The sequence below is a fragment of the Schistocerca americana genome, chromosome 9 (assembly GCF_021461395.2).
Source record: "Schistocerca americana isolate TAMUIC-IGC-003095 chromosome 9, iqSchAmer2.1, whole genome shotgun sequence".
NCBI classification, from domain to species: Eukaryota; Metazoa; Arthropoda; class Insecta; order Orthoptera; family Acrididae; genus Schistocerca; species Schistocerca americana.
Window position 1 is genome coordinate 117,202,727 of NC_060127.1, and position 14,027 is coordinate 117,216,753.

General features: G+C 40.5%; 1 protein-coding gene across 1 annotated transcript in view; it reads left to right on the forward strand.

The window, feature by feature from the left end:
• The window catches only part of LOC124550725 (X-ray repair cross-complementing protein 5-like), a 141,305-nt gene that overhangs the window by 77,417 nt on the left and 49,861 nt on the right, over nucleotides 1–14,027 (forward strand). Inside the window, exon 9 of the mRNA XM_047125446.1 lies at nucleotides 5,706–5,845. Within this exon, the coding sequence (XP_046981402.1) occupies nucleotides 5,706–5,845 (140 nt within the window). The remainder of the gene's footprint in view (nucleotides 1–5,705; nucleotides 5,846–14,027) is intronic.

Sequence of the window (14,027 nt, forward strand, 5' to 3'; positions counted from 1 at the left end):
TCGTCATCATGTCGGTGCCTGTTAACAATGTTATAGTCTCCAACATAAATCCCAAATAATTACTGTTCTCATGTAAACGGTGTACAAGAACAGTAGTTTGTAGGGATTTATGTTAAAAATGGTGACATTGTTAATGGGCTCAGACACAATGATGGCATTTTTGAAGTCTGACATGTGCTAAAGCACAGTCCTTTGCAGTGTACCACTTGATAATGGCTGAAGTGCCTAAATTGGAATAATGAAAATACCTCTAAATAATTTCTACAGTCAATGTCAACTACATTGTCTTTGGAAAACAAACTTTTTTTTACAGCAAATACATTTGGCGTCCAACATAATTGTGGCAGGAAGAGAACCTCGTACCACCAAAAGTACTTGCTAGTGCACAGCAGCTAAACAGTCATCACAGGGTGAACTATGTTTGGACAGAAATTTTTGATACGCATTAATAACACTCAACAATAATTTGTTAAATGATACATTGCACTGTTGAATTTTAGCATGAAGGTGAGGCATGGCAGTGTTGTTAAAAGTTAATTCGCACTTCTAAGCATGACCACTGATCTGTTTCTGAATTCAGTGAACAATGGGTAACTTAACTAGTGGTGGTTCAGTTGGGCTGTGCTGGTTACGGCAGTAAGTAAGTCCTGATGTTGTTTCAGGACACTGTTCATAAACCTAATGTGACCTGCAGCAGGTATTGATCAGATGCTGTATCAAACCCTGAGTTGGTCTCTAGTCCATTTATAACCACTGTTGACAGATGAATGTTCACTTGAGAACTATTTTTGTATCATCAGGCAGAAACCCCCTGTGACATTGGAATCATTACTATGGAAGATGGATAGGACTAGTTGAGTGACGTATGGTGTAAGCGTAACGTAGTCCATTTTACGTATGCCTATGTTGTGCCAAACTGGAGGCAGGCCTCAGCATATGGTGCCCTTTCAGTGTATGGCTCAGTACTCTCTCTTCTGGTGTCCCTCTTTTGAAGTGGCCAAGGAGCTGAAAACTGAAATCTTCCATGTGTAAATTTTGTTCAATCTTGTTTCCCTTTGGCTGAGTTATATGTCCACTTAAAGGTACATTGGTGCTAGATGTAAAGTTTCAACATCTTCTACTTACCACTGTGAAGTCCTCTGTTACTTGGAAACTGACACAGCAGAATTAAGAATTTTTTTACGATCCATAAGTATCGTGGATAATGCAGATTTGGCAAGTTCATACTTTCTGGCAGTTGTCCTTTTCTTCAGTACACATCAGTTTGCTTCCTTCAGGATTTTTAGTTTTATTTGCAGACCTATGCTTGCTTCCTATCAGTCATGTCCCCTCTTTTACTGCTGGCAACTTAACGTTACTCACACTTGCTCAATTCTCCCCCCCCCCCCCCCCAAAAAAAAATGCCTATTTCAACACAGAATTGAATTTGTAGATCATAGCTTATCATTCATGCTGTCAGAGTTGCAATTGTTACTCACGCAGCTCTTAACAGTGAGAGTGGGGTGGAGTTGAAAGTTCGGGTTAAATGAAAAAAAAATCTAATGACGTAATGGACTAAAAACAGTTCAGAATTGAGGAGCGTTTTCACAAAACTCGCTTTATTCTCTCTCTCTCTCTCTCTCTCTCTCTCTCTCTCTCTCTCTCTCTCTCTCTCTCTCTCTCTCTCTCTCTCTCTCTCTTTTTATGATAAAATAGCTTTTTTTCTTTAACACCTACTGTTCATCTTCCTCTTCAAGCTGATGCAGCCAGCTTTAGCAAAACTTGCTTTATTGTGCACTTATAGAACATAGAATACAGCCTGTTTCTGCAAAACTCACCTCATGCATATGTAGGAGTTTTTTTTCAAAACTTGCTTGATGCTACTTGGTTTGCCAAAGATGTTAGAGGTACCGTATTTTACGGATTGTAAGCTACACCTTTTTCTTCAAAAATTGCCTCCAAAATTTAGGGGCATCTTATATTTGAAATTAATATAAAAATGTGCAGCGTTTGATTTAAAATTCCTGCCAGTCTTAAAAATGGCCATACATTTGATGCCGCAGGAGACCTTTCTCTGTCTGGCAACAATGGATTCAACTGCCAGCAGCAGTGCACTAATGTGACAAACATGAGTTGCGGCGATTCACAAGCTTGCTAACACTGCCTTCCTCCTGCCCCATCATTACAAACCCAGAACACTGTCTAGCCTATGATGCAGCGTTGCAGTCTACAGTGTCAGTGAAAGTGATTTGTGTTATCAGTAACAGTACAATATTTTTGTTAGTAGCTAGTTTCATAATGGAAAAAAATAAAAGGTATTCATGTGGTGTGTGTTATAAATTTAAAGTAATAGCATATACAGAACAACATGGGAACAGACCTGCTGAGCAGCATTTCAGCCAGCCACTCACAGAAAAAAACCATTCACGATTAGCGGGCTAGTAAAGAAGAACTGAAAAAAAAATGAGAAAGACTAAATGTGCAAATAGAGGACTGAATGCAAAATGGCCAAAATATTATGGTGATGTATTGAAATTGATTCAAGGGCATTGTCAAAGTGGCATTGGAATTAATACAAGAATGACTCAGATACATGCTAGTGCTACGGTAGGACTTTAACAGTCTTGTAGGATGGAGTTGATAGGTGCTACAGGTTTATGAAGCATGTGAACCAAATCCAAAGTATCTCAGAACATACCACAAGAATATGAAGAGAGAATATTATCTTTCGATTGCTTTATTATTCAATATTGAAAGAAAACCAGTATGCAACTAAGCCAAGTAGCAAATATGGACGAAACTCCTCTGATATTTGATGTACCGAGTAACAGATCTGTGCCATGAAAGGTGCTAAAATTGTAACTATGAAAACAAGTGGACATAAAAAAAATAACTACACTATTGTCCTTTCAAGTTGTGCTGATGGTACTAAACTTAATTCAGTGATCACTTTCGGGCAGAAAGAATGCCAAAACTTTCTGTAATACCGCCAGGTGTTGTTGTTCACATACATGACGAGGGTGGGATGAACAAGGCTGATATGAATTTGTGGGTTAGTAGTGTATGGCAGAGAAGGAAAGGTACTTGATTGAATAAGTGTTCTCTTCTTGTGCTAGATCAGTTTAATAGTCATTTAAAAAATTCTGCAAAAGAGAAACTGAGACAGGGATATGTAGAGCTTTCTATATTTCTGGGAGGACTTATCATACTTCACAATTGCAGCCACTTGATGTCACAATAAATAAACCGTTAAAGTGTATGTGAGAGAGGAATATAACAAATGAATGATGGATGAATTCATGCCAAAAGGAGCTTTAAAACAACCCACAAACTAGTGTGTCAGTGGATAAAACAGATGTGGTCTAGGGTGAGAAAGGACAACTTTGTTAAATCTTTCAAGAAGTGTGGACAAATAACACTCAATATGGCAGTGAAGACTGTCTTATAGATGAAGAGGACAACGATGAAGAGGAAGAAGAAGAAAGTTCAGATGGTAGTTTTCAGGGGTTTTAAAGGTCAGTTCAGTTTTATTAACTAAGAATATTTTTTAGTCTGGCTTTGCATTCTAATAATAAAAATATTATTTAAAAAAAATTGGTTAAAAATTAAGATGCAACTTATAGCCCATAGTGTATTATAGTCCTTGAAAAGCGCTATATTCTTCAGGAGATACAGAAAGCAAGATGCATTGCTTTTGTCATACATGGAAATCTGAGCACCAGCTAGATGTGTTGTATCAGGCTGTCTGTCAGGTATAAGATAAAACTTAGAGATGGCTCCCAAATACCAATTTGCGCTGCTACATTTCAAAAAATAACACTTATATCGTGGGATCGCATAGGCCGAATTGCTCAGCGCTGCACGACATGAACAAAGATGTGGCTCAAGAGCAACTTAAGCCGACGTAGTTATGATCGAAGAAGTGAAACAGCACATTTTGAAGTGTAAGTGTAGAGCGTCTCATTACAGCTGATGGAAAATAAGTACGTCATATTTGCCCAAATGTTAAATGTAAATATAATGTGGGAAAATTTTTGCAAAGACAAAGACAGCTGGGTAATAAAAGTTGTTGTGTGTCATAATTTAAGACAGTGTTTTATAAGAATTTTAATCTTGGCTTTGGCTACTCTCACAATGACACCTATTCAACGTGCAAGGAGCTCCGACAGAAAAAATAGAGATAGCAAAAAATGAAGAGTGCCAGGAAGTGCGTAAAATTAACAAATACTCTGAGGACACTGTAAAAATTGTCTTCAATATGCAATGAAATGCAACGAAGTGAACCTCTGACAAACCTCTCTACTGGAGAAGTATTTTTACACACAACAGGTATGCTTCAGTAATCTGACTGTGGTGATACATGAATCAAAACAAGAGGATTGAAACTTTAGCTTTTTTTCAGGCTCGACGAGCAACAGCCAGAACAAGAATTCTATAATGCTCTATGTCCTGCCACATTTTATGAAATGCATAAGAGTGTTCTCTGAACTTACCCACTGTTTTCTTATTTGTGGACACAGTTTCATACCACTGGATCATGTATTAGATAGAGTTGAGAAGAAATATCAGAATAAAGAAGAGATCATATCACCTCGTGAATACAGGAATATTCTGACGAAGTTTGGGAAAGTACTGGTGTGGGGAGGAGACTGGTTTTCCCACAGATTCAGATGGATTTCTAATGAAATATTGGAATCTACCTTGCCTTTCTAACCGATGGATACATGAGCAATAACTTACAGACAAACCAGTGGTGAGATTGTGCATGGTGCTAAAACAACTTATTTCTGTAGATCGCAAGTATGTTATGATGTTTAGAAGGACATTCGTTCATTCAGAGCATGAAACATGCAGCAGTTATTCCCAAGATAAACAATATGAGTGCAGAAAAGAAGGGTGCATTGAAACTAATGTGTTTCCAATACTAAGGATGCAGTGACTTTCTACAATGACATACTCTCTGCAAGTGGTGAGAAATATGAAGATCAGGACAGCTCACAGAGAATTTATGAGGGTGAAGTCCCCTGAAAATATGTAGAAGAGAAAAAAGAAATATTATTTTAAAACTTAAATGTAAAAAAATAGGCATTTATTATTCAGGTGTCACTGATCTAGTTTGAGTGTAAAGCAAGTTTTGAAAAAGAAAACTGTTTTTCTTCTTCCAGGAGTTGATGAACTATGAAAAATTTTATGTATATGCAAACACTATCATTAACTTTTCCAGAACTGTACAAAATTTGTTAGTTGTAAAATTTTCTTCCCTCTAAACTTGCTTGTTAATTAAATAAATGTGTCTTCTATAAAATGTTATTTTTTGCATAATGTGAGTCCTGCCATATATCAGTGCCGGGAGTGAAATCTTGTTCGTGTTAACTAAGTGTTCACCTTAAGTGAGTTCGTACTGCCCCTAGACGTACATTAAGATGAAAGAAGCTACCCAAGCCTCCAGAACTATTGGTTTTTTCTTCACCGGGGGGGAGAGGGATATTTTGGGACAGGTTAAAAAAAGGGCACCAATTCTGTCACATAATTTTATAGCTACCTACCAGAAAACCTGTTCCATAATTTTATAGTTTTCTCTGGTGAATTTTCCTTTTGATGCAGATCATAAGTATATATTGTTTATGAATTTGTGATGGTATAATTGCCATGTCAACATTTTATATGATACATGAGATTTCTGTTTTCTTCTGTTAACATTTTTTTTTTCTTCTCAATTTTAACAGTATCTCATATACACAGAGCTACCATTTGCAGAGGACGTTCGTGACGACTTGATTCTTGAACCGTTGGATCGAGAGATAAATGCACTGACACCTGAGCAACTAAGTGTTGTAGACGAACTGATTGATTCCATGGACTTAATGTGAGTGTGTGCCCTTCAGTTGTTGCAGAAGGAGGCGAGACTCTTTGTATTTTTCCTGTTTTTCTGCAAAAAATCTTGCATTATGGATACAGTCAGTCTTTCACCCATTCAGTTGCTACATCAATTGGTGTAAGTGTGGTATGCCAACAACTTTCCTGTAGACAGAGAATGTCTTATGCTAACTGACATTGTGTTCATTTCCTAAACTTTAACTATGTGACTGTGACATTCTAATTTTTAAGAACCTTTTTATTACTGTGATAAAACTTCCGAAAATGCATTGGAGTTATTATTTTGTAGCTTACCTTTGCAGCCAGTAGTGTTAGAATAAAGAGTCATCCTCTCCCTATATATATATATATATATAACGTGACTTACCGAACAAAAGCGCTGGCAGGTCGATAGACACACAAACAAACACAAACACACACACAAAATTCAAGCTTTCGCAACAAACTGTTGCCTCATCAGGAAAGAGGGAAGGAGAGGGGAAGACGAAAGGAAGTGGGTTTTAAGGGAGAGGGTAAGGAGTCATTCCAATCCCGGGAGCGGAAAGACTTACCTTAGGGGGAAAAAAGGACAGGTATACACTCGCACACACGCACATATCCATCCACACATGATGTGTGGATGGATATGTGCGTGTGTGCGAGTGTATACCTGTCCTTTTTTCCCCCTAAGGTAAGTCTTTCCGCTCCCGGGATTGGAATGACTCCTTACCCTCTCCCTTAAAACCCACTTCCTTTCGTCTTCCCCTCTCCTTCCCTCTTTCCTGATGAGGCAACAGTTTGTTGCGAAAGCTTGAATTTTGTGTGTGTGTTTGTGTTTGTTTGTGTGTCTATCGACCTGCCAGCGCTTTTGTTCGGTAAGTCACCTCATCTTTGTTTTTTATATATAATTTTTCCCACGTGGAATGTTTCCTTCCATTATATATATATATATATATATATATATATATATATATATATATATATATATATATATATATATATATATATAAAAGGTCTGTATATGTGAGGATGGATATGTGTGTGTGTGTGTGTGTGTGTGTGTGTGTGTGTGTGTGCGCGCGAGTGTATACCCGTCCTTTTTTCCCCCTAAGGTAAGTCTTTCCGCTCCCGGGATTGGAATGACTCCTTACCCTCTCCCTTAAAACCCACATCCTTTCGTCTTTCCCTCTCCTTCCCTCTTTCCTGATGAGGCAACAGTTTGTTGCGAAAGCTTGAATTTTGTGTGTATGTTTGTGTTTGTTTGTGTGTCTATCGACCTGCCAGCGCTTTCGTTCGGTAAGTCACCTCATCTTTGTTTCCTTTGGATTCTAAGGAGCAATTTCTATCCGTCTTTCTTTCTTTCCTTCTCCACCACCATCATCTTCTTCTTCTTCTTCTTCTTCTTCTTCGAAGGAGCAGGTGATTCCCTATTTCTAGTCTCACAAGCTGACTTTGTGGACTAACTCTCTTCAGTTAGAAGAAGAGGAAGAGGAAGATTTGAAGGTCAGTGCTATGAGATTAGTTTCCCAAGGCTGTGGAATGCATTTCTCAAAAATATTTGAAAAACCACACTTTGAAGATTTTTGAGTATTGTTAAGTATTAAACAGTTTGAGCAATGTGACAGAGGATCCAGGAGCTGGATGCGTACCGTGTAAGTCGTGTATTTGAGAAAGTCACTGGTTCATTTGTTGCTAGTACCGATGTTTCTTTATTAGTTTTTATTTCCTTTCTGTTTTTATTATGAAATGAAAATATTAATAACCTTCAATCATAACTTTTTAATGATCGTTATTCTTTATATTGCAAATTGCATGATAAGAAATTAAAATTTAATGCAGAGAACTGAAATGTCTAATTGTTAAATAAAGAAATTATACATATCAGTAATACTTTCAGTTTCTAGAAACAAAACAACTATTTTATTTGATGTTTAGCATTTTTTAAACAATTCTAATGCATTGTGAATACTTTCATCAATATGTTTGGTTACACATTTGCTGAAGGGTCACTGGAAGCGGTCACACCCATTAAATGTCTGGTGAATGTGTACAGAGCAATTTAAAGTAGAATGCTGATATAAAGCTAATGACAGGTAAGGCAAATGCCAGACTGAGAGACATTGGAAGAACCCTCAGGGAGTGTAGTCCACCCTCTGTGGAGGTATTTTACAAAACCTCCACTCATTGTATACTTGAGTATTGCTTAATAGTTTGGGTCGCTTACCAGAAAAGATTTATAGATGAAATAGAGAAGATCTAAAGAAGAGCAGCGTATTTGATCACACATTCGTGCAGTAAGTGTGATACTGTCACGGAGATGTTTGTTCAACTCCAATGGCTGGTGCTGCAAGAGAAGTGTCAGGCATTGTGAGGCAGATCTCAGTTAAAATTCTGAGGGTGAATGTGTCAAGAAGGGTCAACGAGTACATTCTTCCTCGTTTGCACATTTTGTGAGAAGACAGTGAAGGTAAGGTTAAAGATTTAAGCTCATATGGAGGCTTAACAGCAATGGTGTCTGGAACAGGAAAGATGCGAAGTGACAGCTGCGAGGTGGAATCCAAAATTTTCGGTATTGGTACTGCCATCTGGAAAGTAGGATTGGTAGATCTCTGCACCGCTAGGTGGCGAGAGCTGCATATCTGATGAGTCAGTGTGCAGTGTGGCATTCACTTAGGAGGACGTGTTTCATGTCCATGGCGATTTTACGATGGATCCGCGAACAGAACAGCGCGTGTGTATCAAATTCTGTGCAAATCTCGGAAAAGTGCTTCGGAGACCCTTGCAATGATTCAACAACTGTTTGGGGGACAGAGCATGAGCCGTGCGCGTACAGACGTTGAAGATGGTGCTCACGCTGGAAGACCCTTTAGCCCCACAAGACCAGACATTGTTGCCAAACTTCAATAATTGGTTCGTGCGGACTGATCTCAAACCATTCGAGACCTTGTGGATGAAGTGGGTATTGGCTTTGGAACATGTCAACAAATGTTGACTGATGAATACATCGTGTCGCTGCTAAATTTGTGCCAAGGATCTTGACTGCCAAACAGAAGGCACAGTGTGTTGAAGTGTGCACGGACCTTCGTCACACCTCATCTGATCCAACCTTCTTGTCACGGGTTATCACCAGCGATGAGAGCTGGATTTACGGTTATGACCCAAAGACAAAGCAATAATCGTCCCAGTGGAAGAGCCCGAGCTCTCCAAGACCCAGAAAAATAAGACAGGTGAAGAGCCTTAACATCATTTTCTTTAATACCAAGGGAATTGTGCACAAAGAATTCGTCCCACCCAACCAAACAGTGAATCCCGCGTACTACTGTGACATTTTGCGACGCCTCCATGAAAACTTGTGGTGACGATGGCCCGAACTTGGCGTCAAGGGAACTGGCTGCTGCATCATGACAACGTGCCCTGTAACACATACTTGCTCACCAGGACCTTTTCGGCAAAAAAACTTCGAGGGTGATGGTAACCATTAGTCCAAAGGTAAGGTCTTCAACAGATGGCAGCACCAGTCCCAAAAATTTTGGATAGCACCTCGTTTATACTAAATTCCCTCTGCCATGCACCAAAACGTGGCTCGTGGTGTATAGATGTAGGTGTAGATGGCCCATTTCACACCACTTCAGTGTCCATTGCAATTTTGGGATGATGACGCTATGAAATAATTCCTGTGTGATTCCTAGGGAGCTGAAAAATTCACAATTTCCATGCAAATTCTGCCTCAAAAATGAAAAACCATGAAGTACAAATCATACAGTGGAAAATCCAAGATAGAATGTAACAGTGCTATGAGAAGGAAAGTTGCTACTCACCGTATAGTGTAGATGCTGAGTCACAGTAGGCACAACAAAAAGACTCTCACAATTAAAGCTGTCAGTGATTAACACCTTCGTCAACAATAGAGACACACACACACACACACACACGAATTCTGGGCAATTGAATGCTCCGTATAAGATACATACTGTGCAACGCAACGGAGTATTTAGCCATGGGATGTAGAGGTTGGGCCTGAATTATCTTATGGTACTGCCAACATCAGCAAGAAATTGGGCGGTAACCATTACCGAATGCTTTGTGTTGTACATTGCATGCTGTTTTGTTTTCTTATTTTGGACTGAATAAAGAAACTAATCCTGGTCCATCACCAAGTTAGGTTGTGACCATCAAAACAGCAGAAGGGATCAGCGAATCCTATGTCCCTATGTCAGTTCAGCTTTCACAGAAAAACAGAACATGGTTGTAGGCTGGCCACTTTGTGAGAGGGAGGCAGGGCTTTTTCCTCTACATTGTTCCTCACCCAACTGGTGGTCAAAATTCTTATTTGTGTATGTCTGCAATAGTCTGCCAGGTTATACTGTCTACACTCTGTGCACTATAGTGTGACTAGAAAACAAAACCTGTTACTGTATTTCAGCTGTGCCAAAAGTATTCCCCTGACTTGTGAATAGAGTTATTTTCAGTTCTACTTTACGTTAAATACCTTGTTGGTTCTACCTGTAGCAGTGTTAAGTATGGGTCGCATTTCTATGGATGCCCACAAAAGGTCAAAATCACTGTGAGAAACATATTAAGTCGGAAGTGTCACAATGATGCTGCTTGTCAACATAAATAATCATTTGTTGAAAGCTTTAATAGATCCATGGAAGGAAACAAGTAAATGCTATTTAGGAAGAAAAAGCTGGTGAAGTTTTTGCAAAAGCAAACATTCTGGCCAAGAAGCTCCCAAATCGCCACTCTTTTTTCAGTCACTTTTGAAAAAAGAAGTGGATTTTGCCAAAACTACGTGCTACATTTTGAAGTCCTTAGTGATTACAAACAAACAGTTTGGATGTTTTTGGTTTTTTGTAAAGATAATTATATGAGTATATTCAAAGATTTTGGTTTCTGGAGCCATTAGAGAATCTAAACAGCTGTCGCTTCAGCATCTGATTGTTTTTCCCCCAGTAGGAGAAGATACTTCAGGCAGAAGAATATGCTTTTGATTGTAGCTAGTGTCCCAGAAATCAGATGTCAGGCGGGAAATAAACACTTCTTGCAAGATACTGTAATACATGATCTCGTATGTTGTTGGTGATTAAAATCTGATTGCTAATTAAATATCTCAGTTCATAGGGTATTATATAGTTAATTGATATGTTCTCTGGATGGTGTAACAAATTTTCTGTCTTCATTATTAGGCTTCTCCTCAGACAATAATTCACATGTGTGAAAAACACATTGGTTCAAAATAGTGGCTTTCCATTTAATTTATTATGTTTTACAGAGCTGGCATAAGCACAGATAGTATTAAGTGCTAGAGTGACAGTTTATTGTCAGTGCAGTACATGGATTAACTTTGTAAGACCGTCTACTCTTCTGCTTTTGTATTCTTGGTCTTGTCTTGTTTCACATTCACTGAAGATTTTTGTTCTGCATGAAATCTACAGAATACTATGAATGAATGAACCAACATAAAGTCTTATTTAATTTGGGATATACTGTTTCTCGTGTTAATACCACAAGGTATCCGATAACTGTGATCTTCAATTGGATTTTTCAAAACCACTGCATGTCAGTGCCATACGTGTTCCTAACAATATCCTATTGTGGTCTCGTTGCTTATTCTGTGTGTGTTATTAGCTGAAATTAATGAGTTATTCTGGCTGACTATTCCTATCATCACTATTCATTCATTCAGTGCATTTAATTATTGTCCGTTTCACGCAGTGACATATGATGTGACATTGTGTTAATGGTGGAGGTCATACGGAACAAAATCTAGAATAAAACTACCACATTTACTAGTAGTAGATACTGGATTAAAGTGTCACATTTTTATTGCCATGTAAGATTTGTATGTTAACTCAAGCTTTCAAAAACTTCTTGTGTCATCATCAGCAGGAGCTAGTTGTAAACCTTGTGGAACTTTATTTAGTTGGCCCAGTTGTGGCATGGAGTTACAAGTCACGAGTCACAGAAGTTCATGTTTCCAGAGATTATGTTGATATCTGTGATGGAGGAACGTTGGTAGCAATACTGGCTGTGTTATGTGGTGGATAAGTCAGCCTACTTCTCTGTATCCTTGCAGCATCAAGTACCTATATCCACACACCACCAAGGATATTGTCACTGCCCCAAGGAACATTGTTGCTTCACGTTCTGCTCTTAGTAGCATCTCTGATAACAGGTTCACTTTACAAATGTGTGTGGGATAAGGATTTTCATTTCATCAGACATAAAACTGAGGCTGTGCTCAGTGCAACGGATTTGTCAAAATCAGGGTATTTAATGTGGCGTTGATGACGTGTGCAGCTCGATGCTGGAGACGTACAAAGGAATAATCTGTGTTACTCTAGACATGGACTTAATCTCTGGTAGCATATGAAAATTCTGGTACTTCATGACATCTCTGTGACATAATTCAGCGAGGAAGTCACCAAAAGCTTGAGTTTACATACAAATATGATTTGGCAAGAAAGCCAGGAAACATTTATCCTATAATATATCTATGACTGTGTTGTCATAGTAAAAGGTGCATTCAATAAGTAACACAACACATTTTTTTCTGAAATCAGGTTGGTTTTATTAAAGATTCGAGTGCACCATATTATTCCCTACTCTTTGGGCTACAAAACCCTATTTTTCCAACACAATCTCTGTTCGATGCCCCCCTGCGGGTTCGGGGGTTAGAATAGGCCCGTGGTATTCCTGCCTGTCGTAAGAGGCGACTAAAAGGAGTCTCACATGTTTCGGCCTTATGTGATGGTCCCCTCTCGGGTTTGACCTCCATCTTTCTAAATTATTCCGAAGAGCGAGCCAATTGGGGAAGGGCGCCTTACATGGTGCACTGTATCCGTCGTGCAATTAGACCTTTAGCCGTCTTTCTCGTCGTTGCAATGGTGTCCCGCTCGTTTTCGATCTCTTGGGTGATTACCACGCTGCACTCTGCAGTGTTTCTTTTAACTGCGACGACGACCTTGGCCATTTTTGCACCTAAGATCCAGCACGGTAGCCAGCCCGTTGTGGTGGGGCCGCCATGTACCCTCTTGGTTGTAGCCCCCTGACAACACAGGGATCGCTCTACTGATGCCTGCGCCGTTAACTCCCCACGTATGCCAAGGAGTAGATGCCCATCGCCCTGGGGCATCGGGACTCCCGGCAATGGCCATCCTGCCAGGTGGCCTTTGCTGTGGCTGGGTGGCGCCCGTGGGGAGGGCCCTTGGTCGGAGTAGGTGGCATCAGGGCGGATGACCCGCAATGAAGCGTGGTACATCATCTCTCGCTGGCGGCCAGCCGTCAGCAGTCTCTAAGCGTTCCAAAGCTCACTTCAAGGCTAATGTGTATGACCCCAAATAGTTCCCCTCCCTGGCCACACCATGGGAGGAACGAAGGGCTATGAATGAGAGCGAAAGATACTCGCCCCGGTATCTCGTCTGTACCAGAGCTGACGGGGAATCTTTTATGTCCGTGAAGCCTCAGTTCTTTGTAGAGCATTTAGAGGACAAGTTTGGGGAGGTGGAGGGCTTGTCCAAGATGCGGTCCGGATCGATGTTGATAAAAACGGCATCCTCCGCCCAGTCGCGGGCCTTGCTCGCTTGTAATAAGCTGGGGGATGTCTCTGTCACTATCACGCCCCATAAGAGTCTGAACATGGTCCAGGGCATTATCTTTCACAGGGATCTCCTTTTACAGTCCGACGACGAGCTGCGCGCCAACTTGGAGCGCCGAGGTGTCCATTTCGTCCGGCGCGTCCACCGGGGTCCGAGGGATCGTCAAGTTGCCACCGGTGCCTTCATCTTGGCCTTCGAGGGTGACACGTTACCTGAGAAGGTCAAGGTGATGGTGTACCGTTGTGATGTCAAGCCGTATATCCCTCCCCCGATGCGGTGCTTCAAGTGTTGGAAGTTCGGCCACATGTCTTCACGCTGTGCGTCCGACCTCGTCTGTCGCGATTGCGGTCGACCTTCCCATCCAGATCATCCCTGTGCGCCGCCTCCAATCTGTGTGAACTGTGGTGCACACCATCCGCCTTGCTCGCCAGACTGTCCGATTCTGCAGAAGGAGCGGAAGATCATGGAAATAAAGACTCTCGACCGCCTGACGTACACTGAGGCGAAGCGGAAATATGATCGGCTTCATCCGGTGCGCATGACAGCTTCATATGCCGCAACTGTCACTCCTTCTACAATTCCATCTGCACCAGT